The sequence below is a fragment of the Emydura macquarii genome, unplaced genomic scaffold, assembly GCF_026122565.2.
Source record: "Emydura macquarii macquarii isolate MOO-44397 ecotype Brisbane River unplaced genomic scaffold, CSIRO-AGI_Emac_v2 contig_1348, whole genome shotgun sequence".
Lineage (NCBI taxonomy): Eukaryota > Metazoa > Chordata > Testudines > Chelidae > Emydura > Emydura macquarii.
This window is the reverse complement of record NW_027131485.1, coordinates 22,146,646-22,173,653: the sequence shown is the minus strand read 5'-3', so window position 1 is coordinate 22,173,653 and position 27,008 is coordinate 22,146,646. Positions and strand designations below refer to the sequence as shown.

The window sequence follows — 27,008 nt, the reverse complement described above, 5'->3', positions numbered from 1 at the left end:
TCCCTATCACTGAAAGGTGCTCTGCCTCCTGACTGCAGTGGTGCTGGAGGCAAAGTGAAATGACTGCGTGAGTGACCAGCAGCTCTTTGTGATGTCAACAGATGAGGTAACATAACAAAGGTGTGTATTACAGCAGGTGCCTTGAAACATACAAGGGCTTTGGCGTGCATGGGCCACAATCACTCCTGGTGAGATTATTGCAGATGTAAGCACATTGAGCATCCCAAAGTATGCCCTGGAACGATCACACATTACTGGGGGTTCTACCTCAGATCCATCAGCCCCTTAGCAACACACTGTGCACCCGCTTTTCATTAATGGTTATGGGATTCCAGTTTTGTAATTAATTCTTTAAGCTGTATTGCATTTCACTAAGAAAGGAAAATTATAATGGACAATTCCAATGCTGCTCACAGAGGGAGATACAGAATCAATAGCCTTCTAGATTACACTGTAAATTCCTCAGGGTACAGACTATGGCTACGTCTTCTGCTGCAGTGCTTCAGTGTAGACACTCACTACAGTGACAGGAGGAGTTTGCCCATCATTGTAATTAATCCACCTCCCTGAGAGGTGGTAGCCAAGTTGACTGAAGAATTCTTCTGTTGACCTAGCGCTGGCTATACCAAGGGTCAAGTCAGCTTAATGATGTTGCTCAGGGATGTGGATTTTTGACTATGACCATGACCATGGCAGCTAGAGTTACATTGGAGTTATTTCCTGGAATGGTTTGTACATTTAGAATAGAGCTCTCTTCCATTACAACAACACAATAAACTTTACTACTGCTCTAGTAATAAAATACAGGAATAAAGATCAAAGAACTGGAAACTAAACTTAAGATCAGGCCTAGTTCTTCATAGGCCACAATACAGTATGTAGCGTACAGATGCTTTCTTTTGTTTTTGCTATACTGGCCACACACAGCCTGCAGAACCATTCACTAAAAAATTTCCCGGTAAGTAATTTCTTGATCAGCTAACTTTGCACTGACCCCTGAAGCCCTCAGTTTATCCCCACAGTGGGTACAGCCCAGGTACCAATAATGAAAGCTCTTACCCCAGTGCCCCCTCCCAATATATCTCAGCCTGCATGGAAGGATCCCTTCTCGGAGTGAAATGGGAGACCGGCCATTGTGGCCCAATCTCAATCTCCTTACTGGGATTGCCAACATCCAAGGGCCCAATAAGAAGCCCCAGAAATTATGCTGAATCCTTTTTATATCCTCTTGGCCATGCAAGGAAGCAATCTGGTCTCAGATGGACCCAGCCAGCAAATTAACCACAGAAGGGATAGAGGGAGGGAATAATACATTTAAAGGAGTTGACTGATGTGAATGCAGAGCCATTGGCCATTATCTTTGAAAACTTGTGGCGATGGGGGGAGGACCTGGACGTTTGGAAAAAGGCAAATATAGTGCCCATCTTTAAAAAAGGGAAGGAGGAGGATCCAGGTAATTACAGACCAGTCAGCCTCACCTCAGTCCCCAGAAAAATTATGGAGCAGGTCCTCAAGGAATCCCTTTTGAAGCACATGGAAGAGAGGAAGGTGATCAGGAACAGTCAGCATGGATTCACCAACAGCAAGTCATGCCTGACCAACCTGATTGCCTTCTATGGTGAGATGAGTGGCTCTGTGGATGTGGGGAAAGTGGTGGACAAATATCTTGACTTTAGCAAAGCTTTTGATACAGTCTCCCAAAGTATTCTCAGCAAGTTAAAGAAGTGTGGGTTGGATGAAAGGACTACAAGGTGGATAGAAAGCTGGCTAGATCATTGAACTCAATGGGTAGTGATCAATGGCTCAATGTCTAGTTGGCAGCTGGTATCAAGCAGAGTGCCCCAGGAGTCAGTCCTGGGGCTGTTTATGTTCATTAATTATCTCAGTGATGGGGTGGATTGCACCCTCAGCAAGTCTGAAGATGACACTAAGTCGTGGGGAGTAATAGATATGCTAGAGGGTAGGGATTGGATACAGAGTGACCTAGACAAATTGGAGGATTGGGCCAAAAAAACCTGATGAGGTTCAACAAGGACAAGTGCAGAGTCCTGCACTTAGGACAGAAGAATCCCAAGCACAGCTACAGACTGGGGACCGACCGGCTAGGCAGCAGTTCTGCAGAAAAGGGTCTGGGAATTTCAATGGACAAGAAGCTGGATATCAGCCAACAGTGTGCCCTTATTGCCCAGAAGGCTAACGGCATACTAGGCTGCATTATTAGGAGCATTGCCAGCAGATCAAGGGAAGTGATTATTCCCCTCTATTCAGCACTGGGGAGGCCACATGGGGAGTACTGTGTCCAGTTTTGGGCCCCCCCACTACAGAAAGGATGTGGACAAATTGAAGAGAGTCCAGCGGAGGGCAACAAAAATGATTAGGGAGCTGGAGCACATGACGTATGAGGAGAGATTGAGGGAACTGGGCTTGTTCAGTCTGCAGAAGAGAAGAATGAGGGGAGATTTGATAGCAGCCTCCAACTACCTGAAAAGAGGTTCCAGGGAGGATGGAGCTAGGCTGTTTTCAGTGGTGGCAGATAACAGAACAAGGAGCAATGGTCTGAAGTTGCAGTCTGGGAGGTCTAAGTTGGATATTAAGAAAAATCTTTGTCAGTAGGAGGGTGGTGAAGCACTGGAATGGGTTATCTAGGGAAGTGGTGGTCTCCATCCTTAGAGGTTTTTAGGGCCCGGCTTGATAAAGCCCTGGCTGGGATAGTTTAGTTGGGGTTGGTCCTGCTTTGAGCAGGAGGTTGGACTAGATGACCTCCTGAGGTCCTTCCAACCCTAATCTTCTATGATCTAAGGGCATGACAGCCCATTTAAGAAATGTGTGGCAAACTGCATTAGATTACAAATGGGGGAGGGGGGTTGTTCAGTTTTTCCAGACAAATAGACACTGTGCTAATACCAGCCATATTTAAACTTCAGCATGGGGACAGCCTCAGTTAAAAGTGGCAGCTGACTGAAGGGTCCAACCCCCTTTTGCCCCAGGGAAAAATACTGACCTATCACTTACGTGTATGGAGATCTTGGAAAGGGGCAGTAGTGTCATAAGATATATTGGCTTTGGAGGAATACCTTAGCTTTCTGCAAACATCATCCCACTGTCTGGGTGTGACACTCTGTACCCCAACGTACACCCTTACGGTGTGATTTGTGTATAATTCACGTTCACCCTTACAGTGTAACGGTGTATTGTCTGATGCAAAGTATGCCATGTAAGGTGCTTTTGGAATGCTCATGACATACTGAACATTATTGTTATGGTAGCATGTTTCCTGCAATGTCATACATGTGTACAGATATGAAACCCTGCTATGTTGTATCCCCAAATGTGTGTCTCACATGGCTTGAATAGATGCAGACAAACACAAAGCTGTGGTTCCACGCCCAGCAGAGGCATGCATATGGGAACAATGGACTGGCCTAAGCACCTGTGAGCACTTTGGCTCAAGTGGAAGAAATAATACCCATTGCCGAACAAGGCTGATCACCTGACCCCAGGGGGTGTTGAGGAAACTTGTTAAAAGCTGAGGCCTCTTTATCTCCGGTCTCCTCTGGAATCTATCTATCTCCCCAGCAACATCAAGGACTGGCACCTACCCACGGGGAGAGGCCTGATTGCAAGAGGCATTGCAACCAGCTGTGGGTAAGCTGACATCACAGAAGCTACTGAAATATCAAGTCTAGTTTACCATGCATCTAGGAAGTAAACAGGCAGTGTATTTACATTAATGAAAATGGGATCTCAACTAGGGTTGCAGAAGACATTTGGGTTGAGACAAACTTCTTTAGACAGGAGGTTAGCCTGTTAAATTAAGCTTAGTCTCTAGGAAGCATGTTATGATTTTGTTTCCATTATCCTTACTCACTATATCTTGAATATTTGATAATAAATTTATTGTTGTTTTATGTATATCAGTGCTGTGGTATTCAGCAAGGAGCTGATCCTGAGTTGAATCATACAAGCTGGTGTGTACAGCTTGGTACACCTGGTTGAATCATAAAGACTTTCCTGGAGACAGCAGACCTGGTACTTCTTGTGAGTGTTTAGTGGAGAAGGGGCTGGACATTACAGGGAAATGTTTCAAAGGGGATCAGAGACTGGGGTGCACTATTGTTAACCTGCAAGGTCAGAGGACAGCGTTTGGGTTGTTAGCAGGCCAGTGGTGTGAGGGAGCTGACACCCAGTTAAGCACAAGCAAGTCTCTCTTTCTGGAGGCAGCGCGGTAACAAGGTGACTCACATTCCTGGGTACCTCAAGAACTGTCACATGCAGATGCAGATGCATTTTAAAATTAAGTTGCTAGCCTTTATGGATTGTGAAGCAGATCTTCCAGTTGTAAACTCCATGCAGAGCTGTCTTGCTGACAAAAAGATCATGCCTCTAAGATGACTGTTCCAATTCATCTCACTTGACCGTTAACTCTGAATCATATTGATGGCAATTTAACTGTCAAAGCACTAGTAACTATTTTACTAATTCTAATCAATTTGGCAGAAACACTTAGCTATTTTGAGATTGTGGATAGAGTTTGCAAAGAGAGCTACTAATGTTTTATTCAGACTGACTCCTGGACAATAGTTAGCAATGATCGGTCAAATTCTTCTTTGATATAACTCCACTGAAGTACACCAGGAGGTAAATCAGGGATGAGTTTGACTCATGGTTTTAGAACTTTATCAAACTGAGGACAGATTTGAATTAGATACCAGTAGCCTCTCAGTGCAAGTCTCTATAATTTTTTACCAATCTCCTGAGCCATCCAGCCCCTCCCCCCCTTCTGTAGGCTTTATCCTTTCATGAATGTTTATTCATTAATTTTTAATAGCTAAACAGCCCTAATGGAAAGATCTAAGTCTGGACACCTGATCTATTACAGCAAATGCAGGACTAACACTGTTCAGTGAAGTATATTAAAGACGTTGGATACAAAGACTATTTTTATTAGAATATTATGCTGAAGGTAATTTGTTTGTGAATTACCATGTGCTGAGAATTTCACAGAAAAATAACATTCATTTGTCCCTCACTGTCTCAGACATAGTAATATGCTCTGAAATTATTATGTTTTCTGACAATATTTTTATCTCCTCATTCTGAAGCCAAAAGAACGTGAAGCTAAATGCAAAGGAGTCATCTTGGCTTCAAATAAACCCAGGATTCTAATAATCCATTTCATGTCACAGTGCCATCAGATGAGTATTTTCATTGCAGCTTGCCAGATATTGCTAGTTTATGGGGTTTTTTTTAATTTAATTTTAAACAAACATTTGAATGTGGATGAAAGTCAAGATGATGAATATATAATAATACTCCAGTTTATAAGTGTAAGAAGAGATGCTGGTTAAAAAAAAGAACTAACAATTAAAAACAAAAAAAGAAAAAAAGAAATATTACAAGGAAACACTGAATGGTATTTTCATGGATTTTTATTGCTGTATCTGTATAATATGTATATGACATGTACACCTGCCACCAGTACCTCTATTTTATATTTGTTTCGTGTATGGAACGTTCAGTGAAATCAACAGAAATTTCATGTATGGATGAGTATAGACTATGCAATAGAGATCCACACTGTGGCTAACATATCAGTTCAGTTCAAAGAACTTTGCCCTCTTTTTGTTTTCTTCACTTTATCTTAGAGTATTAAGAGTGTTCACAGTTGAGATCACTTACTCAAGAAAGACCAATGCTATAAGAGTCAGTAATGATGATGTGCTTGAACTCCCACTAACATCAAAATGATTTTGTTAGGATTAACTAGTGTGAAGTCCTGAGCCCACCACCATTGCCCTGCAGTCCACTGGATCCAGAACTTTGGCAGCTCAAGTGGCACGATGTGCTGTACTGATAGAGCCAGCAGGACATCTGAACTTTCATCTATGTGAGTATGCTTGCAGCTCCTTTGTCATCCCGCATCTGCAGGTGCACAAATTTGTTTCTTCAGGGTTCCATGGGATTTCTGGGAACAGTCTACATTTCTCCTATGTCCTTTGATCTCCCATCTCCTCAAAAGACACTTCATCCCAATCCTGGCAGAAACTCTATTAACTTAAGATTTACTGAGTTTTCCATCTAAATTTTGCCTTTCAACAGTCCTTTTCTCAGGAGGTCATGATTTAGCCATGAAAGGAACCAAAGAATCTTAATTAGTGCAGGTAATTCTTTTCTTATACATATAAAACTTAAAAGCTGTCATTGTACCATACAGGATCATTTCTCTTAACTATTGTTAAGTAGTTGGAGATGAAAAATGGTGGTAGTAATTTCAAATACTAGAATATAAATTGTCTGAATGTCCTTTTTTGATTAATTAAAGCTTTAAAATGGAAAATGACTCTGCCAATAAGAGACTGTTTTTCAGTTATAAGCTTTATTTTAAAAATAGATCAAGAAACTACAAATTAGTAAATTTAACTTTAGATTGAAATGGTACCATTTGCATTATGAATATGCTCTTACAAATTTTATAAGAAGGGATTTATTTTATTCACAACATGCATTTTGCTGTTATCAATTTCTAGAATCCTTGTAATCAAAAAATCAAATAAATGTTAAAATTGCATTACCATATTCCAATGCAATTTGAAAAAAGTAATGTGTGTAGATTAATATATTCATATTTTTGTAAAATAAAACATGGGGGTTTGAAGATATGGTAGAAATGATTGTAGGAGTGAAAAAGAGCATCTACTTATAGAGATTTAAAAGAACTCTGTAAGTCAAATGAATATGAAGGTTATAACTCATTTTCTGTTGATCTATAGTTTACACAGAATGTCAGTATTTGAATATAGCTGGCAGTCACTGAACATAGAAAAAAAATGGCTCTAGACTATGGGCCTGTTCCTGCATTCCTTCCTCATACAGAACTTCTATTCATGCAGTGGGAGTTTGCCTAAGTGAAAACTGAGAAAGGACCTCAGGGTATGGGCTTCAGGTAAGACACCATCTGCAGTACAGTTATATCGAGTCAGGCGATATAGGTACAACACTGTTAAATGCTGTAGTGTAGATGGGACACATGTAGGTCCATGTAAACAGAAAAAACCTTGGACTTTTAACTTAGTTCTGGGCTATGGTTAGGCACCATCCAACTTCTTACATTTATTTGTGTTGTATCAGATTCAAGGACAACTGTTTTCTGACTTAATGAATAGTTGTAGTGTAGTTGAGACCAAAAAGAGGTAGCAAAGTTATTTGGATCAACTCATAGTAACATATGGCCAGTATCCTTGGCATCTTGTCATTTTTAAACTTTTTTAAATTGCTCAGACCAACAGGTTTTTCCAGATAAGACAGGCAAAGGAATAAAACACTTCTGTCAGCTCTTGTAGAGAACAGTCTTTATTTACAAAAAATGAATAAAGTAATGTTGGAGATTGGATGAAATCTCATTGAAGCTGAGAAACGGGGCCATCAAGATGAAAGAGCCAAATTTAGAGGTAAAATGATTGCCTTGACCGTTTTTATTTAGGTTTGGGCAGTTAAACAATAATAGGAATTTGGCTGTGGAAAGCGTAAGAGAATCTGTGAAATGCACAGGAATAGTGGACTCTGACTCAAACAATAGCTATTAGATCAGACTTTTTAAACATGCTAGGGAATAAGGGATCCAAAACTGAACCCCTAATTCAGTGGTTCTCCTTTTTGGCTCGAGGGCCACAGATATCATTGTTACAACCCTGAAGGGCCACCAGTCTCTGCCAGCAGCCCTCTCCCCGTCTCCCCACTGCAGCCAGATAGAAGGAGTTCAGCAAGGAAGTTGCTTGCCTCCCTTCTCACTTATCTCCCATCTCTCTGGCTGCAGCAGGGAAACTGCATGTCTTGTAGACCCATGTGCTCCACCAGGATGTCTAGGCAGTGACTCCCTTTTGCAGCCAGGAGACAGGAGATCAGTGCTCCCCTCCCTCTGGCTCCAGCAGGAACACCAGTGCCTAGGAACCCAGGCAGAGCACTTTAGTGCTCCCTGCTACAGTCAGGGGGAGGGGAATGCTGATCTCCCATCCCCTTGGCTGCAGCAAGGAGCCTGCACTGTCTTTTAGCCCTGTGGCAATTATGCTCTGCCTAGGTCCTTAGGCAGCGGCTCCCTTCTGCAGCCAGTGGGAGGGGAATGGTGAGCCACTTTGAAAGCCTGGCTACGGACCACAGTTTGGGAACCACTGCCCTAATTGATCTCAAATAGGGAACATGCACCCATTCGAAATGAGGCTTAAAAATTGGATCTCTAGAATTTGAGCAAGAAGTCTGGATAGCTGAGATAGTAGTTGAGCTAATTTCATTATGGATTTCATTATGCCTAACAACTACATAATAAATGCCAGGAAATATGTCCTACAAATTCAGTGTGTGGAAATTACCTTTAAAGATGTTGCCCAGGTGAAGCAAATGATTTGTAGGCAGTTGATTTGCAGCGAACAAGTTTGTCCTGCCTCCAGGGGCTCTGAGAAAAATCACAATTTTACAGATTATGTGGAAATTACAAAATTAGCCCAATACCATGATTTTTCTAATCAGGGAGGCAGCAGCAGGCATTCCTGCATGCTGGTCTTGTGCTTAATGGAGCTCCTGGCACTTGGCAGCATCATACTGGAGCAGGAGTTCCAAGTGGTGGACCTGAACTGCTGTGATTTACTCCAGTGGCTGCAGACTTTTTTCTTTGTCTCTTCTCTCACTTGATGTCTGCCTGCCTGCCTGCATGCAAAGCTGACTTACTTCCTGTGGACTCAGCAGCTGGTTTTATGTGAGGCAGTGCTTCTGCTGCTGCTTGGAACACAGGCAGCTGTGGCCTTAGCAGGGAGGTGGAAGGCACTGTGATTGTCAAGTCTTCTCCAAACTGCTGCTCCAGCATGATGCGCCTGTGTACACTGAGACATACTGAGCATGAGACAGGCATGTGTAGACACCCACTTCTGCCTCCCTGCAGTTAGAAAAAATTGCAGCAATTTTTTAGGGGGAGGGGATGATGTCACAGAATGGCACTGACCTTTCAAAAGGGAGCAGGGCCAGTGCACCTGTGCTGCATCAGCTGACCCAAATGAGCTTTACAAGAGGACACCTAGGCTTAGAGAAGAAGAGACACCTGGTGAGGGAGAACTTGGGTAAGTCAGGCTGGGAGCCAGTCAGAAAAGGTGCTCTCACTGTCTGCTCTTTGGAATAGGGAGCCCTGGAGAGCTAGGACAGCCAGAGTTCTCTGGGAGAGGAGGCAGTGGAAATCTGAAAGAAAAACTGAAACAGTATCAGCAAGACAGCCAGTTCCCTGGGAAGGGAGGCCGTGGATACTAGACAGCAAAAGGGGAAAATTCCCCAAGAACTATAGCCTAGGGCGGATGGAGGAACTGTTTTTGTTGTTTTTTGTTTGTCTGAAAAATAAAATTTCCTAAAAGAGACTGGGAATGGCAGTTACAAGGGGACTGGAAGGCCATACATGCTTCCACATCCATGATGAGACTGCAGCTGCCACGTTCCAAGTCGTGGTGCTGCATCCCATAAAACCAGCTGCCGAGTCCTCAGCAGCTGAGCCAGCTTGGTGGGTAGGGTGGGCACTAGGCAGGATAAAGGAAGAGAGGGAGGAAAAAGTCTGCAGCCACCAAAGTAATTGCAATAGTTTGTGGGGAAAGGGGGACTCAGAGGCCGGTTTTATACAAAGGAATGCAGCAGTGATCTTTTGCTGACTGCACTCCATGCATATCCTGTGAAAATTGTGACTTTACCTGTGACAATCCCATTAATTTTATTTAAAACTTCTAGTTTTTCTCAGAGCCCCAATCATAACAGCTACATGATGTGGTAGCTTTACAGCACAGGAAAGATGGGGAGTGGTCAAGACCTGCTTTAAGACCTAGCGTTTTGAGGGAACCTTAGCTGCCAAAATTCTTGTGGATCTGAAGCAGGAACAGATGCCTGTCCATTTGCTGAATGTTTCTGACAAGCTGCAAATAGTAAAAAAAGGGGAACCACTGTGAATCAGTGAATCTAGTAAATGTTGGTATAGAAGAAAAATACAAAGTGGAAAGGGGCAAAGATAAGCACTCAGAGTTTCTATAGGACTTGTTCCAGCCTACTGTTGTACATTTTAAATGAGAAGCAGAATGGTCTAAGAGACTTTCTGGTTAAGAATCAGAAGTAGTTCTTCTGATCCAACAAAGATATTGGTTGTACAGCACTGGTTCCAGCACAAGACTGATCCTGACGGAAATAAGTCCATTAAACAGTTATCTCAACACTTACCAGAAGCAAAGGAAACAGGCTTTACAGGCCATTGAGGAAATGTATCAAGAAGGCATAATTAGACCTTCAGCCCATACTTGGGCCTCATCCATAGTTCTGGTTAAGACAAAAGATAGCAGCAGTAGATTTTTGTGTGTGTGATGTACTAGATATGAACTGGTTACAGAGCTTCCACCAAAGAGAGAGACATCTTTAATGCTCGGTCAGGTATATCTAGTGTATGCTCAGGTAAGTTGTGAAGCATGTGGCACCACCTAGTGGCAGAACAGTATGATGCAGTTTGGCATACCATTACAGTGTGGACTTGAAAATTAAATGAAGTCTCTTTAAAGAATTCTTATCCATTACTACAAATATATGATACTCTGGATGCTATTGCATGTTTAGTCTGGTTTTCCACACTCAATATTAAAGATGGGTATTGGTGAGTGGGAGTGGATCCAAAGGACAGAAAAAAGACTGCTTTTCAGAGCAGGACAAGGCCTGTGGCAATTTAAAGTGATGGCTTTCAGCTTGTATATTGCCAGGCTATGTTTGACAGTTTTTGGAGAGTGTATAATAGGGCATGCCTCTCTTGTCCTGTTTGTTTACTTAGTGATATGGTGGCGCATGCTAAAAACCTTGAACAAGAACTGATAAATTTACAAATGGTCTGTGATAAACTTAAGGCTGCTAATTTGAAATTGAACCCAAAGAAATGTGAGGAGTTTCAAAAAGAGGTAATTTACCATGGGCACACAATCAATGAAGAGGGAGTTTTCAATGACAAAAGGAAAATTGAGTCTGTGCAGAACTGCCCAACTCTCTAGACACTCACAGATGTGGAGAGTTTTGTAGGGCTCTGTTCCTATTATAGAAGGTTTATTTGTGGATTTGCTAGTATTGCAGAACCATTGCGTAGGTTGGTTGAGAAAGGGAAACTACTTCAGTGGTCAACAGAGTGTGATTTAGCATTTTCAGAATTGAAGAAAGCTCTTGTGATGGCTCCTATCTTAGCCTAAACTCCTTTCATATTAGCCAGATGCTAGTGCTTAGTGTTTGGGGGCAATATTGACACAAGTATTAGAAAACAAAAGACGTGAGACAATGACTTGTCTATATTGCTCTATATACTGTATTATATGGTAACGTAACGTGTATTAGCCTAAACCCCTTTCATATTATACTGATGCTAGCGTTTACTGTTTGAGGGCAATATTGACACAAGTTTTAGAAGTAAAATACTTGAGAGGGTGGGGTCTTATTAGCAAAAATCTAAATTCTATGGAGAGAAATTATTGCATTAGCCGAAAGGAAATCCTGCCAGTGGTTAACTCTATAGAACATTTTCATCACTATTTTCATGGAAAGAAGTCTGTGGTCAGAACACACCATGCATCCCTTATGACTCTTTAGATTCGGGAATCCTGAGGGGCAACTTGCCAGGTGTTTGGAAGAATTGTAGGTTGTGATTTCAATCACATAGAAGTCTGGGCACAAGCATGCTGAAGCTGATGTTTTGTCCAGATGGCCTTCTTGGGAAGCTAATTGCAAACACTTCCCTAAGCAGGAGAAAAATGAATTAGTTGTTCAGGAAAATGAGTATGCTCAGAAAGATATGGCTGTCTCTTCTCTTCCCATAATTTGTAGATGTGTAGATTCCTGGTTCATCCACTGGAACAATAGATAAAGGGTTGCAGGAATGGACTTCAGAGCAGCTAAAAGCTTCTAAAGAAAGGAGCCTGATCTTAGCATAGTGTGTGACTGGAAAATCATTTGGCAAATGCAGCTATCTTAGGATGTAGTATTCCCTTCACAATAGCACAGTAAAAACTTTCTGGTCAGAGTAGGAAAATTTGGATCTTAAAGATGAAATACTGTATAGGAGATGGGGAAAACCTGATAGGTAAAGATATCAGCTGGTTTTACCAGCTATAATGAAGAAGGAGGTTATGAGACTGTCATGATTTTAAAAATGATGGACATTTTAGGGTTGCAAAAGCCTTAGCCAAGCTAAGAGAAAATGCAAGACCCGAATATTGGTTAACTTCTTGGGTCCAAAGGGGTAACAATAACTTCATAATGAAATCTCTTAGAGACACCTGAGTCTTTATCTTCTCCACAGCATGCATGCAGTAATATTGGAATATGTAATTTAAGGAAAATTGGGTTACGAGTGTAGCTTTGTCTTATAGCAGTGGTTCTCAACCAAGGATATATGTATGTGTACCCCTGGGGGAATGCAGAGGTTTTCCCAGGAGTACGTCAACTCATCTAGATGTTTGCCTAGCTTTACAACAGACTACATAAAAAGCATTAGCGAAATCAATTCAAAGTAAAATTTCATAATTTTAACAACTGACAGGAGTTCCTTTTGGGTAATGCAATAATTTCTTTCCAGAGAATTTAGACTTTTGCTGTAATAAGTCGCCACCCTCTCAAGTATTTTGCTTCTAAAACTTGTCAATATTGCCCCCAAACAGTAAGTACTAACGTCAGTCTAATATGAAAGGGGTTTAGGCTAATACGCTAATACACATGTTACTCTACCATATAATACAGTATATAGAGCAGTATAATTGTCTATGAAATTTTAGTTTGTACTGACTTTACTAGTGCTTTTTATGTAGCCTGTTGTAAAACTAGGCAAATATCTAGATGAGTTGACGTACCCCCCTGGAAGACCTCTGTGTACCCCTGTGGGTACATGTACCCTGATTGAGAACCACTGCTCTAAATGGATACATGGTGCAAAAGTAGACCACAGAGTATTTTCCCAGACCTGAAGAAAAGCTCTGTGTAAACTCAAAAGCTTGTCTGTCTCACCAAGAGAAGTTGGTCCAAGAAAAGATATTTCCTCACCTACCTTGTCTCTTTGAAATGTCAAGGTCATTATTGAGAACCATAGCCTTATCCCAGATGAATTAAGGCCCTACCCATACAGCTAGGAACTCTTCCTATCTTGTGTATGGGACAGAATTAGTGATTCAGGGATGAAAGTGACCCAGGCTAGACCATTGCCTCTTGCTGTTTGAAGTAAGGATTCACCTCTGCTCCCACTGAGGGACAGGGGAGAATTTAATTGTCTGATGTGGAGATTGCTGCACCTGCATTAGTTTCAGTATTCTATTAGGGAGAATACCCTGATGCTGGATTCTCTCAAGGCTTGCATTTGTAAACCATTCATGTGAAGAATTACAAAACGTCTTTATGATGACTTATTAAAATTAAAGGCTAAATGATGCTGTCCAAGCCCTGGTGTGCTGGCATATGGGGGAAGAGGGTTGGAGGGTGTGCAAGTTCCTATCTATCCTTCAGTATGAATGTATTCTGTATACACAAACTTTTATCACCATTTATAGCTGCAAAAATGAATTGTTGTAAGTATATTAAAAAAGAAAATATTAAAAAGGAAATAATAAAGGAAATATTAAAAAAGGAAATAAAAGCCAAATCATAGTAATTGCCATTAGTACCCAAGAAGGGAATTAAATCAATCAGCATACGCAGGTGAATTAATGACAGACACGGGGATAGAATTAAGTGGCAGACCACAACTTTGTTAATTTAACACTGGGAAAGTATAGTGTGCGCCTCTCACACATCAACCATTTAATTGTGTGTGTGTGTGTGTGTGTGTGTGTGTGTGTGTGTTATATAATGCTTCTACTATTTAATCAATAACTTGCGGTAGACCCTCCTTAGCTGAATCCCAAAACTCAGCTCACTTCTCAATCCTCTTGCCCTCTGTCATGCATCCACAGGTTCTGGTCTATTGCCCTCCCTCTAACCAGTTCTTGGGAGTGACCCCGTTAGTGTGCCAGATCCCAAGTGTCCACACAGTTCTACAAGGGAAGGTCTGTGGTGTACACAACTCTGAAACTGGGCTTTTGGGCACCAGCAATCCTTGGTTTTCTCCGTGGCTCCCTGTAGTGGATCCAACCAAACTGTTGGAGAAAATGAACGGGATTCTATGGGAGACATCTAATGCTCCCGCCAACAATTTAAAAAGTAAGTGTCTAGATCCCCCTTCCGCATCTATCGTTGGAGTAATCAGGTGGGTAAATACCAAAACTCAGAATAAAGCAAAACAAGATAACAATTTATTAGTTCTATCTTCGAGTGATTGCTCATATGCATTCCAATGTAGGTGTGTGCTCGCCCAGTGCACAGATTCCCGGAACTTTTTCCCTAGCAAGCCCCGCATGACCAGCTCAGGCGCCCCCTGGAGTGCCGCGCTCATATCGCGGTATAAAGGGCGCTGCTGGCTCCGCGGGTCCCCAGTTCCTTCTTTCCGCCTGTGACGGTTGCTGGAACTATCGCCTCTTGCTGCGTGCAAGTAGCTCATTCCCTAGTTTTTCATTACTGTTTCAAAGTTGTGTTCATTAGTTGTTATAGTGTTAGATAAGTTAGAATTAGTTATAGTGATGAGTTTAGAACCCCAGACGGGGTTCCTTCTACAGAGGGAGTCATGCCGGGTTCCACAGGCTTTAAGAACTGTGACTTGTGCGCTAAAGCCTTTCGGATCAGTGACCCGCATGACCGCTGTCTCCGGTGCCTGGGCGAAGAACACCGTCGAGACAAATGTAAAATTTGCAAGTCCTTTAAGCCTCGGACTCAAAAAGAATGGGATGAGAGGCTAAAGGCAATTCTAATGGAGTCGGCGCTCCGTCCAGCTTCTGAGCTGTCCCGGTCTCCGTCGGCACCGAGTGTGTCGTCGGTGCGGAGCGCCCCCCCACCGGCACCGCTTTCGGCACCGCAGTGGGCCTCGAAGGGGCCGAAGAAGTCGGCACGGCCCCTGGCCACACCCAAAGATTCCCCCCGGCCCTCGCAGGGCGGAGGGAGTACGGAGACGCCCCAGCCAAGGGCCGTAGAGTCTACTCCGGCACCGGGGTCTCCGCGCGGGTTGCCTCCCCTGACTCCTGGGGGTGGGGGAGTGCACCCGCAAGGGCCGTCGACGCCGGAGGCGTTTACTGCGGCACGAGCCCTCATGGCCATGCCTACGCCTCCGTCCCCCCTTGGCCGAGGGATAAGGGACCTGCGTCTTGAGGCAAACCCGCGCTGGGTGGTCTCGGTGGTTGGAGACGTTCCCAATCCAAGTCTCCTTCCAGACGGTCACGGAGGGTGGAGAGCGTCAGCTCCCCTCAGCGCTCCGACTCTAGGTCGTTGAGCGACTCGGCACCGCGGCACCGTGGGCGGTCCCGAGTCCATCGCCGGAGCCGCAGGTCCAGCTCTGACCTGAGTGGGGACCGGAATTCGGGCTCGCGATCTTCGGTGCAGAGCCCGTCCCGGCACCGATCCAGGTCTCTGTCCGCCGTCTCGAGAGGCAGCGGCTCGCATCCGGCAGCACCGGCACCGATGGGCCCGGCACCGATGGCTGGGCGACTGGAGTCCCCTCAGCATCACCATCGTCGGCACCGCTCTCGGTCCCGGGGGGGCAAGCGGCATCGCAAGTCCTCTCGCCGCAGGGGCAGGTCCGCTACGTCGTCGTCCTCCCCGACCTCCTCGTATTGCCGGCACTGCAGACGTCGGCACCGGTCCACGTCGTCCTCATCGGACCGATCCATGCGTCGGCGAAATAAGCGATGTACGGGAGGCTCCGGCGACAAGAGGGCTGGGAGACTACAACAGCCTTCCCTGCAAGTCCCCGGGTGGACCCAGGCGCCTTGGCAGTGGCCGTATTGGGGACCCTGGAATGCCCCTATGCCCCAGGGCTCAGTGTCCGTTCAATCTGTGGCGGCCCCCCCACTACCCCCTCCCCCGAAGGCTCAGGAGCAGGGCTCGGAGGATTCGGACCCAGGGGAGGGACCCTCCACTGGGCCCTTACCCCTATCTTCCTCCTCGTCACCAGATGAGGCAGCAGCCAGGGATCGCAGGGGCCCCCTGTTTGATTTCCAGGCCCACCAGGACCTTTTAAAGAGGGCTGCTGAGAACTTAGGCATGGAGTTTAGACTCATGTCTGAGGAGGAGGACCCCCTCTTCGGGCCCTCCACTTCTGTGGGGCCATCACGGGCTACCTTACCGGTGCATGACAATGACATGAAGATCGCGAGGAAGCTCTGGCAGATCCCTTCCTCTCTGCCCGCCACATCCAAGGGGGTGGAGAGGAAGTATTACGTCCCCAAGGAGCCTTTTGAGTTCCTTTATAACCACCCCGCGCCAAGCTCCCTGGTGGTCGATGCGGCCAACCAGAGGGACCGTCAGGGGAACCAGGGTAACACTCCCAAAGATAAGGAGGGCCGTAAGCTGGACTTATTTGGGAGGAAGGTCTACTCTACTGCGGCGCTGCAGTTTAGAGTAGCTAACCACCAGGCCCTCTTTGGGAAATATAATAAAAATCTGTGGGCCTCAATGCAGAGGTTTGCCTCCCAGCTACCCCCCGACCAGGAGGCGGACTTCTCCACGATACTCCAGGAGGGGGCTGCGGTGGCTACCGCTGCGCTGCAGTCAGCTAGCGATGCGGCGGACACCGCCAGTAGAGCTATGGCCTCGGCGGTCGTGATGCGCCGCTGCTCGTGGCTTCAGGCCTCTGGCCTCACTCAGGAGGTTCAACAGGCCATACAGGACTTGCCCTTTGATGGTCTGGGTCTGTTTTCAGAGAAGACAGATGACAAGCTGCATGCACTCAAGGACTCTCGGGCCACCCTGAAGTCCCTCGGCTTGTATACCCCCCAAGCCTCCAGACAGCAGTCCAGACCACAGGCTCAAAGGCAACCTCCGCCTCCGCCCAGACCGGCTCCTCGACCCACCCAGCAGAGGAGAGGTCGTGAGCGCTACCGCGGTCCCAGCAGAGGAGGCCGTCAAGGGTCCTCTGCGGGGGGCCAGCAGAGGCCAGCAAAAGGGGGTAATACTAATAAACGGTTTTGACCCAGAGCAGGAGGGTAGTACTCTTCCTTCTATCTGGGATCTTGACTGGCCGTTCGCGGATAGGCTTTGCCCTTTCCTTACAGAGTGGGAAGCCATTACTACGGACCGGTGGGTCCTGGAGGTGATTGCCAAGGGGTACACCCTCCAACTCACAGCCTCCCCTCCCAACACCCCTCCTGGGCTGTCCCCGACGGGGGATCCGGCCCTAGTTCAACTCCTGGTCCAGGAGATTGAGTCCCTCCTCTTGCTGGGGGCGGTGGAGGAAGTCCCGCTGGCCGAAGTGGGTCGGGGATTTTACTCCAGATATTTCTTAATCCCCAAGGCGAAGGGAGGCCTTAGACCCATTCTGGACCTAAGTCGCCTAAATAAATATATTAGGCGTATTAAGTTTCGTATGGTCTCCCTCGCCACAATCATTCCGGTCCTTGACCCAGGGGATTGGTATGCCGCCCTTGATTTAAAGGATGCTTACTTTCATATCTCGATATTGCCTGCCCATAGGCGGTTTTTGAGGTTTGTGGTAGCGGGATGCCATTATCAATTTCGGTCCCTACCCTTTGGGCTCTCCTCAGCACCCAGGGTTTTTACTAAATGTATGGCCGTGGTGGTAGCCCACCTGCGCCGTAGCGGAGTTCAAATCTTCCCTTACTTGGATGATTGGTTGATCAGGGGGAAGTCAAGTTCTCATGTGAGACATAGTCTGCTCCTCACACGCGAGTTGTGCACTAGACTGGGGTTGCTTATTAATGAGCAAAAGTCCACACTCACTCCGGTGCAATGTATAGAGTTTATTGGAGCCAAGTTGGATGCGGTACAAGCCAGAGCCTTCCTCCCTCAAACGAGATTTGAGGCAATGGCAGCCATCATATCTAATCTCCACCTGTCCCCCATGACGACAGCCAGGCATTGCCTGCAGCTGTTGGGACATATGGCAGCTTCTACATACGTAGTAAGACTGGCACGATTGAGGCTTAGACCTCTCCAGAGCTGGTTGGCTTTGGTGTATGTACCGCACAGGCATTCTCTAACTAGAATGGTCCTGATTCCCCCACAGGTGCTGTCGTCCCTCGATTGGTGGAGGGACCCGAGGGAAGTGATGACGGGCGTTCCCTTCAGAGAGTTTATCCCATTTGTGACGCTCATCACAGACGCATTCGATCGGGGATGGGGAGCCCACATTTCTTACAACCAGGGCACCCAAGGGCTTTGGTCACCGGAGGAGAGAGCTCTGCACATCAACGTACGCGAGCTCAGAGCGGTCCGGTTGGCCTGCAAGGCCTTCCTTCAATTCCTGAAGGGCAGGGTAGTCCAAGTCCTCACAGACAATACGGCAGCCATGTTCTATGTGAACAGGCAGGGGGGCACGCTCCTCGGCACTCTGCCAGGAAGCTATTCGCCTATGGGACTTTGCGGTGAGGCACGGGTTTCATTTATCTGCCTCTCACCTCCCGGGGGTACGAAACAGCGAGGCGGACCGCCTCAGCAGATCCTTTTCTCCCCGCCACGAATGGTCCTTACACCAGGACATAGTGGCTTTCATCTTCCAACGGTGGGGTACTCCCCGTCTAGACCTGTTCGCTACAGCCGGGAACAGGAAATGCCCGAGGTTTTGCTCGCTCAGGGGTCGCGAGCCGGGCTCTCTGTCCGATGCCGCCTTAGTATCCTGGACAGGGGACTTGATGTATGCATTCCCCCCCGTCCCGCTCCTGCCCCAAGTCCTCCTCAAAATCAAGAGGGACAGGGCGAACATCATCCTGATCGCCCCAGCGTGGCCGAGACAGCACTGGTACAGCATGCTGCTCGACCTCTCCATCACCGAACCAATTCTGCTACCCAGACGGTGAGACCTGATCTCCCAGGACCATGGGAGATTGTTGCACCCCGACCTGGACTCCCTCCACCTCACCGCCTGGAGACTCTGTGGCTGACGGAGGGAGAGAGAGCCTGTTCCATACAGGTTCAACAGGTCCTCCTGGGCAGCAGGAAGCTGTCCACGCAAGTAACATATAAAGCTAAGTGGCGGAGGTTTTCGGGGTGGGCAGAAGCGAGAGGGTTACACCCAAGCCTCTCACCTATACAGGCTATCTTGGAGTACTTACTGCAGCTTAAACTGCAGGGCCTGGCTTTGGCCTCCCTCAAGGTACACCTAGCGGCCATTTCGGCCTTCCACCAACCCATGGAGGGCCGCTCCCTATTCTCTCACCCCATGTCGGTGAGGTTCCTTAAAGGGGTGGAGAGGACTTTCCCTCAGGTGCGGGACCCGGTGCCATCCTGGGACCTTAACTTGGTCCTCAACGGACTGATGGGTCACCCCTTTGAGCCCCTAGCCACATGCTCCCTTCTCCTTTTATCGTGGAAGGTAGCCTTCCTGGTGGCTATCACCTCGGCCAGAAGGGTCTCCGAACTGAGGGCATTAACCTCGGAGCCCCCCTACACGGTTTTTTATAAGGATAAGGTCCGGCTGAGACCTCACCCGGCTTTTATGCCTAAGGTGGTGTCTCAGTTCCACTGTAACCAGGACATTTTCCTTCCTGTGTTCTTTCCAAAACCCCACGAGTCGGAGGAGGAAAGGAGGACATTCGCTGGACGTCAGGTGAGCCCTGGCCTTCTATATCGAGCGGACCAAGCCTTTCCGGAAGTCGACACAGCTCTTCGTAGCTGTGGCGGATAGGATGAAGGGCTCGCCTGTCTCCACCCAGTGAATCTCCAACTGGATTATTGCCTGCATTAGAGCATGCTATGAGCAGGCAGGGGTACCCCTCCCAGGTGCGGTAAGAGCACACTCCACTAGGGCCCAGGCCTCTTCTGCAGCCTTTTTGGAGCGGGTTCCCCTGCAGGACATCTGCAGAGCAGCGACCTGGTCGTCAGTCCATACGTTCACGTCGCACTACGCCATCGTGGAACAGGCGAGGGAAGATGCGGGGTTCGGCAGAGCCGTGCTGTCAAGAGCAGGTCACCAATAACTCCTACCCTCCTCCAAGGTATGGCTACTCAATCACCTACATTGGAATGCATATGAACAATCACTCGAAGATAGAAAACAAGGTTACTTACCAGTAACTGTTGTTCTTCGAGATGTGTTGCTCATATCCATTCCAAACCCACCCCCCATCCCCACTGTCGGAGTTGGCAGAAAGAAGGGACTGGGGACCCGCGGAGCCAGCAGTGCCCTTTATACCGCGATATGAGCGTGGCACTCCAGGGGGCGCCTGAGCTGGCCATGCGGGGCTTGCTAGGGAAAAAGTTCCAGGAATCTGTGCACTGGGCGCGCACACACCTACATTGGAATGGATATGAGCAACACATCTCGAAGAACAACAGTTACTGGTAAGTAACCTTGTTTTACCTGGTCTACAGAATCTGAAAATCCTTAGGTTGTCATAGAGCAGTGGTTATCAACCAAGGGTACATGTACCCGTGGGGATACACAGAGGTCTTCCAGGGGTACATCAACTCATCTAGATATTTGCCAATTTTTACAACAAGCTACATAAAAAGCACTAGTGAAGTCCGTACAAACTAAAATTTCATACAGACAGTGACTTGTTTATACTGCTCTATACATGATACACTGAAATGTAAGTACAATATATATATTCCAATTGATTTATTTTATAATTTAATGGTAAAAATGAGAAAGTAAGCAATTTTTCAGTAATAGCGTGCTGTGACACTTTTGTATTTTTATGTTTGATTTTGTAAGCAAGTAGTTATTAAGTGAGGTGAAACTTGCAGGTACTCAAGACAAATCAGACTCCTGAAAGGGGTACAGTAATCTGGAAAGGTTGAGAGCCACTGTCAAAAGAAGCAAAGACAGAGTTCAGACTGGCTAAAGTTAGGGCTTCCTTGAACAAGCTGCTGTAGGAGCCATCTTTGCTTCATTTCTCTGTCTCTCCCATTGTCTTATTCCTAGGTCAAAGCCCGTGTTTCTGAGAGTTCAGCTCATCATAACACAGCCACTTGCCACCTCTTGTCTTAGTTCTCTGGGCACAACTGTGCTATATTCACATGTTAAGCTGCCTCTGCAGCTAGATGTTAATTTTCGGTCGTTGGGGTTCCCTTTCTCTGTAGAGTCATCCATTGAAATGTGTTAATTCCAGCCCAGATAGTCCTAGTGACTATATGTCTCAAATACCTAGCCTGATCTTCCATGTCCTAGCAAGAAAATGAATTCTTAATCCCTGTAGCCACCGGGAGGTGTGGCCTCCTTCGAAGATTGACATTGAGGGACGGCCAAACCCCATCTGGGGGTGGAACCCGGAAGTCCACCGGCACTGACTGGAAGCAGAGAGGCGTGACAGGAAGAGGAAGTATAAAGGGTGGGCCTTCCAGCTCAGTTAGGAGAGAGCAGCTGAGGGAGAAGGACATCTCTTTCTGGGTGCTGGGACCAGAGTCTGATTGCTACCCTGAAAGAGAAGCTGCTAGAGTTGCCCACTGGCTAGAGCCCCGAGGATCTGCTGGAGCCTGGTGTACCCGAGAAAGTACCTGGTCCCTGTGACCTGGAGGAGCTGCCAGAGATCCAAAACCTCAGTGAACCAGAGGAGATACCTGACCCTTGTGACCTGGAGGAGTTGCCGTCTGCTGACGACCCCAAGGAGCTGCCGGACATGCCGCCGATCAACAAGGCTGAGGGGTTGTGGAACATTCCCCTGGTAGAGTACTCTGAGGGTGACTTGGAGAACAAGGTACTCCAGGGAAAGGGGGGGAAGGAAGGAGCCCAGGGAAGCCAGACAAGCCCAGTTGTGTTGTGGCCTATAGCCAGGTCAGCATGTTTGGCCGGAGCACTGCTGACTCAGCGATGGGACACCCTGTCACTGCTTGGGCCCTGGGCTGGTACGCAGTGAAGTCGGGTGGGCCTGCATCCTGCTCCCCCCTTCTTACCCCAACCTTGGGGTGATCACCCCACACAGGTTTACAGACTATTTATCCTGTCTGCTCTGCCTGAGGGCCTGGGCCTTGGACTGTTTGCTTGCCCTACACAAGGCTCGAGACTAGTAGCCTTGCCAGCTCCATCCTGTCTGAGGGGCCTGGGCTGTAAACTGTTAGTTGGCCCTGCCAAAGGCCATAGACTATTGGCCTCAGACTGTTTGTTCACCCTATGCAGGACTAAAGACTATTTGCTGGGCCGGCTTGCCCTACCTGAGGGATGAACCCGACTACTGTACCGCCCCACCAGGTTGGGGCCAGGGCTTTGGGGTAGCCTCGCCAGGCCAAAAAGGCTGACAACTGCTAATTTCCCTCTCTAGTTTAAGCTTCCCCGCAGGACATAGCTGCCAGGAGGTGTGGCCTCCCTCGGAGATTGATGGAGAGGAAGGGCCACCAGCCCCCACCCGCCCGTGCCAGGGAATGTTTACACCCCCCTCCAATGGGTAGCAATGCCAAGGTGGTAGGTACAGAGTCACAGATAACTCATTAAAATATTGCGAGAAAATTCCCAGGTTCATCACACCCTCCCCCTGTAGTGGGGGCACCGAAGATAGTAAGGAGGGATCTAAGTCTATGACAGTGTTAGGTTTCCACTTCTCCAATAGGACCAACTTCCACCAGTGAAGTCCCAGGCCTCATTTACTGCTGGGAATTGGTCTTTTTTGCATTTATCCATGCTGGACACTAGCTGCAAGCATACACTTCCTATTATTACACTTTCAAGTCCTATTCCTTTCAAATCAGCTGTGCCTCCATGATACTGCAAAGAAAGTGGGGGGGGGGGGGAGGGAAACGAGCAGACTGTGCCCAGTTTTGCCCAATGGGAAAAATTCCATCCTGACTCCAAAACAGCAATAATGTCAGATATGCAGCCTCTTGAAAAACACAGTTCCTATACTGCAAGTAAGGGGAGGAAGGGCTGGGCAGCGAAAGTGGCCAGAGACCCTTGAAAAGCTGAGGGGAAGTTTAAAAAGGTGACAGGGAAAGGAACTTGAGGAACACTCAGCCTGACCAGCCAACGGGAAGCGGAGGATCTGAGAAGAGAAGGGGTTAAGCTCCTGCCTCATAAAGTATGTGTTCTTCAGGTGTACTGAGTTTGTCACCTTCTCTGTCCACTAGACAACATGGCTTCTTTTTATCCTCTTTCTCCTCTATTCATCAACAATACTGTATGTTGTTTGGTAGTGGGGAATAGAACAGAAAAGAATAAAAATTAAACAAATGCTTCATGGAGAAGTTTGCAGTTAGAATGAGAGAGAATTACTATGGATCCATAGAAAAATATAACTAACTCCTGAAGACCAGGACTACCTCTTAATGAGTGCCTTTTGGGAATCCTCAGGCTTTTTCTACAGTCTATAGTGTTTAGCACCTGCTTGAGAAATGTCCTCTATAAATAATCAGTTTCTGTTTCAGACATAATTTACATTGAAAATTACTTCCATCCAGCTGGATGGTCCTTCTAGAAACTTGAATCTGTGGTTGCTATTCAAATGAGCAGCCAGAGTCCCTTGAGGGGCTGCAAGGTGAAATCCCTATTATATAATATACTCTTTTTAAGAACCTTGATATTTAGCTGCTGTTGCTGGCCATACTTACAACTGTTCATACGAAGTGAGAAGTGGACACATCCTTCTTCCTTAGCTTGTCCTTACTCTTTTACCATTTCTCTGGCTTTCTAGTTCACTAATTACAGACCTTGATGGCTCAACATTGCTTCAAAAATGAGTATTTTGACAGCTTGCTGCAATCTTGTATACCTTGTCACCTTCGATGTTCCAGTAAGCCACCTTTTTCATGTCAGAGCTATTGTAATGCGAGTAAGTAGCATTTCTATAACATTTTTATTTTTGTGCTATGCATTTTTACATTTGTACTTTATAAAACAAAGGATGACACTAAAGTTTACAAGACTAAGTATAAAATCTGTACAAGACTGAAGACCTAAACACTATTGTATATATCAACTGAACTATATTAGGAAGAGTAAATTTTTTCTAACTATTGAGTTGTCACTCACCAAAAAAATTATTCCTTAGAGATGTAAGAGGTTTTATAGATTAGGTAATGTATTTATTATTAATTGCTTGTTTTTAATGTACATAATATGTCTCCTTTATTTTATAAGGTGCTACAGGTCAAGTAAAAGTATCTGATGGAATTCTTTGGATCAGTTTGGGAATAGGAGTGATTTTAACATTCACAGTGTTCATATTAATGGTCTTGTTTAAAAGGAGGCACCCAAAACAATCAAAGGAAGAATTGAAAAACACAGGTACAAAAATATGATTGTCAAAAAATACAATTAATTGTCAAATATTTTCAGCTATGTTCTTTTGAATTTATAATTGATTATAGCTTACATAACCCAATTCTGATAGCTTTATTCATGTTGGAGAGTACATTATTCCATAAATAGATGCACTGAAGTCAATGGGGCTAACTGTAGAATAAAGTACTTCCCAACATAGGTAAGGATATCAGATTATAGCTAATAATAGTTAGGAGCCCTCTAGTCTTGGTTAAAGAATCATATTTGTTTTTTAATTTCAATATTTATTTTCAACTAGCATATCCTATTTTGTGCTGGAAAATCATCTCTAAACTCCTAACAGAATTTCTTTATCAAAGGCCCAGTCCTTCTGCCACAGAAGTCAAAAGGAATTTTACCGGGGTAGAGCATAAAAATGGAAGATTAGCCTCGCAGTTTGTAAAGTGTTAATTGATTTGATTCAACACAGTAGCCTCTCAGAGCCATATATAAGGTATATTTTTCCTGCAGTAGCAAAGAAATAAATTAATTGTTGACCTTTTCATATTCATAGATATTGACAGCAAAGATGGATGTTAATTTTATATATGAGATAGTAGATATATAATAGATTCCATAGGTGCTCATCCTAAGTTTGGGAGTGGGGGACACGACAGTAGATCCAATGACTTGACTTTACTGACTGGGATAGCAAGACATGAACTAAAATATCTTTCCATATCTTCACAGAGTCTGCAGTGGAGCTAAATGTTATACTCAAGGCTGATAGTGAGACCAATATGAATACAGATATAATTGGAGATTCTCTCCAAAGTGAAGCATCACTGATGTATTCAGTGGAGGAATGCACTTGTGTGGACTGTGGCTTGGTGACACTCCAAACTGGCTTTGATACTTCATTTCCATTACCAGCCACAGAGGAAGGAGCTACTGTTCTGGTCACCACAAAGACTTCTGACTATTGCAGCTATATTCCAGGTGCTGTGATGACTCTGATAGAGAGATGAAAGCATTTTTTTATTACATAATAATCAATCAGTTCACCCAGTATAGCTATCCTTCTCTACTGACAGCAAATAAGATTTATGGGTATAATACATGTGGCCTCTTTATAGCTCTTGCATTTAACTTTCATTGGTATTATATTATTTCTAATTTTAGTTTCTGTTGGGATAGGTGCCACTACATTATTGCTTGGAGCTATTTACTGGAATTTTATAAGCTATAAGAATTCCTGTGTGGGGAAAACTTTTCTGCACTATCATTAAAGACTATGTTTACTAGTCAAAAGGTTGGATGTGCATAAATGCCATCAGTAAACAAGCTCAAATATATATTTAATGACTGTCACACAATTAAATATTGTACCAAAATGTTTTTTGTACTACTGAGGGGTGCCCAAAAAAAAGGGGGGGGGGGGGAGGGTATGTAGCATCACTATTGTACCACTTCAGAGATCCAGGTTCTGAGACTTTGGGCTCAATGAAAATGGGAATGTTTGCAAAGGAAGTGCTCTAATTCTGGATATATTTATAGAATATGCAATTGTATCCAGTTAAGATAGCAGCTCTGAGCTATACTGAAAGTGAATATGGTGTTACAGAGCCTCTAATTGCCAATCCAGTTCCTCATAGTAGAGGAAGGCTTTTTTATAGATCAAACATTTTTAAAAAAAAATGTAAAATCTCTCTATTTTAGCCAGGGTTCCATAATGATTTATTTGTATTTAGGAGGGATTTACTAGTTGTGTCAACGGGCTAGTTGCAAAAAATTCAGTCTAAAGTTAGGCAGGCTTAGGCACCTAAATAAGTGTCCAGGTTTTCATATCTGCTAAGCATCTGCAGTTCCCATTGAAGTCAGTGAAGGCTGTGGGTGCTCAACAATAATAACCTTTGTACTACTAGAGCACTGTCCCTCCAAGGATCTCTAAGTGAACAAAGTATCATGAGTGAATTAAGACACATAACACAGGAATAATCCACATTTTAAAGATGAGGAAATTGAGGCACTGAAAAGAACGATTAAGAAACTTGCTGAACATCACACTTTGCACCTCTGACACACAGGCCACGTCTGTAGGCATTTACTTATGGATTTAGATGCCTAACTCTGGCTACACAACTCTGAAAATTTTGATCTGGTCACACATCATGGGAATCTAAATAAGACCATGTGCTATAACTATTTTGTTATAGAATAGTTCCAGAGGGGTAGCTGTGTTAGTCTGTATACAGCAAAAACAACAAGAGTTCTGTGGCACTTTAAAGATTAACAAATTTAATATTTGCAGACATAAGCTTCCGAGAGACTTCAGCTCTCATCTTCAGATGCAGTAATACAGAAAATAGGTAATACAGAGGTATCTTATAGATATCTAGGTGCATTGAGAACAATGGGGGAGGTGGAGTCCGGTACTTAAGACCTAATGACGACTATTGAGTAGGAGGTGAGAATGGGTTGAAGCAAATACTCACCAGCAACCATACCCCCTACAAAAAATCCTACCCAGGAACCTATCCCTGCAACAAACCCCGTTGTCAGCTTTGCCCACATATCGTCTCTAATGACATCATCACTGGTCCTAACCACATCAATCACACCATAAGGGGCTCATTCACCTGCATATCCACTAACGTTATATATGCCATCATGGGCCAGCAATGCCCCCTCTGCCATGTACATTGGCCAAACTGGACGATCACTACGCACAAGGATAAATGGACACAAATCA

General features: G+C 45.4%; 1 protein-coding gene across 5 annotated transcripts; it reads left to right on the top strand.

Annotated features, from left to right (window-relative positions):
- Nucleotides 1–3,560: 3,560 nt before the first annotated feature.
- Nucleotides 3,561–26,495, top strand: TNFRSF17 (TNF receptor superfamily member 17). Of its 5 annotated transcripts, XM_067551519.1 has the most exons (5): nt 3,561–3,645; nt 5,758–5,887; nt 23,688–23,825; nt 24,134–24,280; nt 25,007–26,495. In XM_067551519.1, exons 3-5 carry the CDS (start codon nt 23,708–23,710, stop codon nt 25,282–25,284), a joined length of 543 nt encoding a protein of 180 aa, XP_067407620.1. In that variant the 5' UTR covers nt 3,561–3,645; nt 5,758–5,887; nt 23,688–23,707; the 3' UTR covers nt 25,285–26,495. The 5 variants fall into 5 exon arrangements, with proteins under 5 accessions (XP_067407620.1, XP_067407624.1, XP_067407623.1 ...); XM_067551523.1 differs by lacking the exons at nt 3,561–3,645; nt 5,758–5,887 and adding an exon at nt 6,145–6,161; XM_067551522.1 differs by lacking the exons at nt 3,561–3,645; nt 5,758–5,887 and adding an exon at nt 9,093–9,104.
- Nucleotides 26,496–27,008: the final 513 nt, after the last annotated feature.

Bases quoted from the DNA above. Each gene is read 5' to 3' on its own strand.
- TNFRSF17 (XM_067551519.1), top strand. From the start codon at position 23,708: ATGGCTCAACATTGCTTCAAAAATGAGTATTTTGACAGCTTGCTGCAA. The intron at 23,826-24,133 runs GTAAGTAGCATT...TTATTTTATAAG, and splicing joins TCAGAGCTATTGTAATGCGA to GTGCTACAGGTCAAGTAAAA. The intron at 24,281-25,006 runs GTACAAAAATAT...ATATCTTCACAG, and splicing joins GGAAGAATTGAAAAACACAG to AGTCTGCAGTGGAGCTAAAT.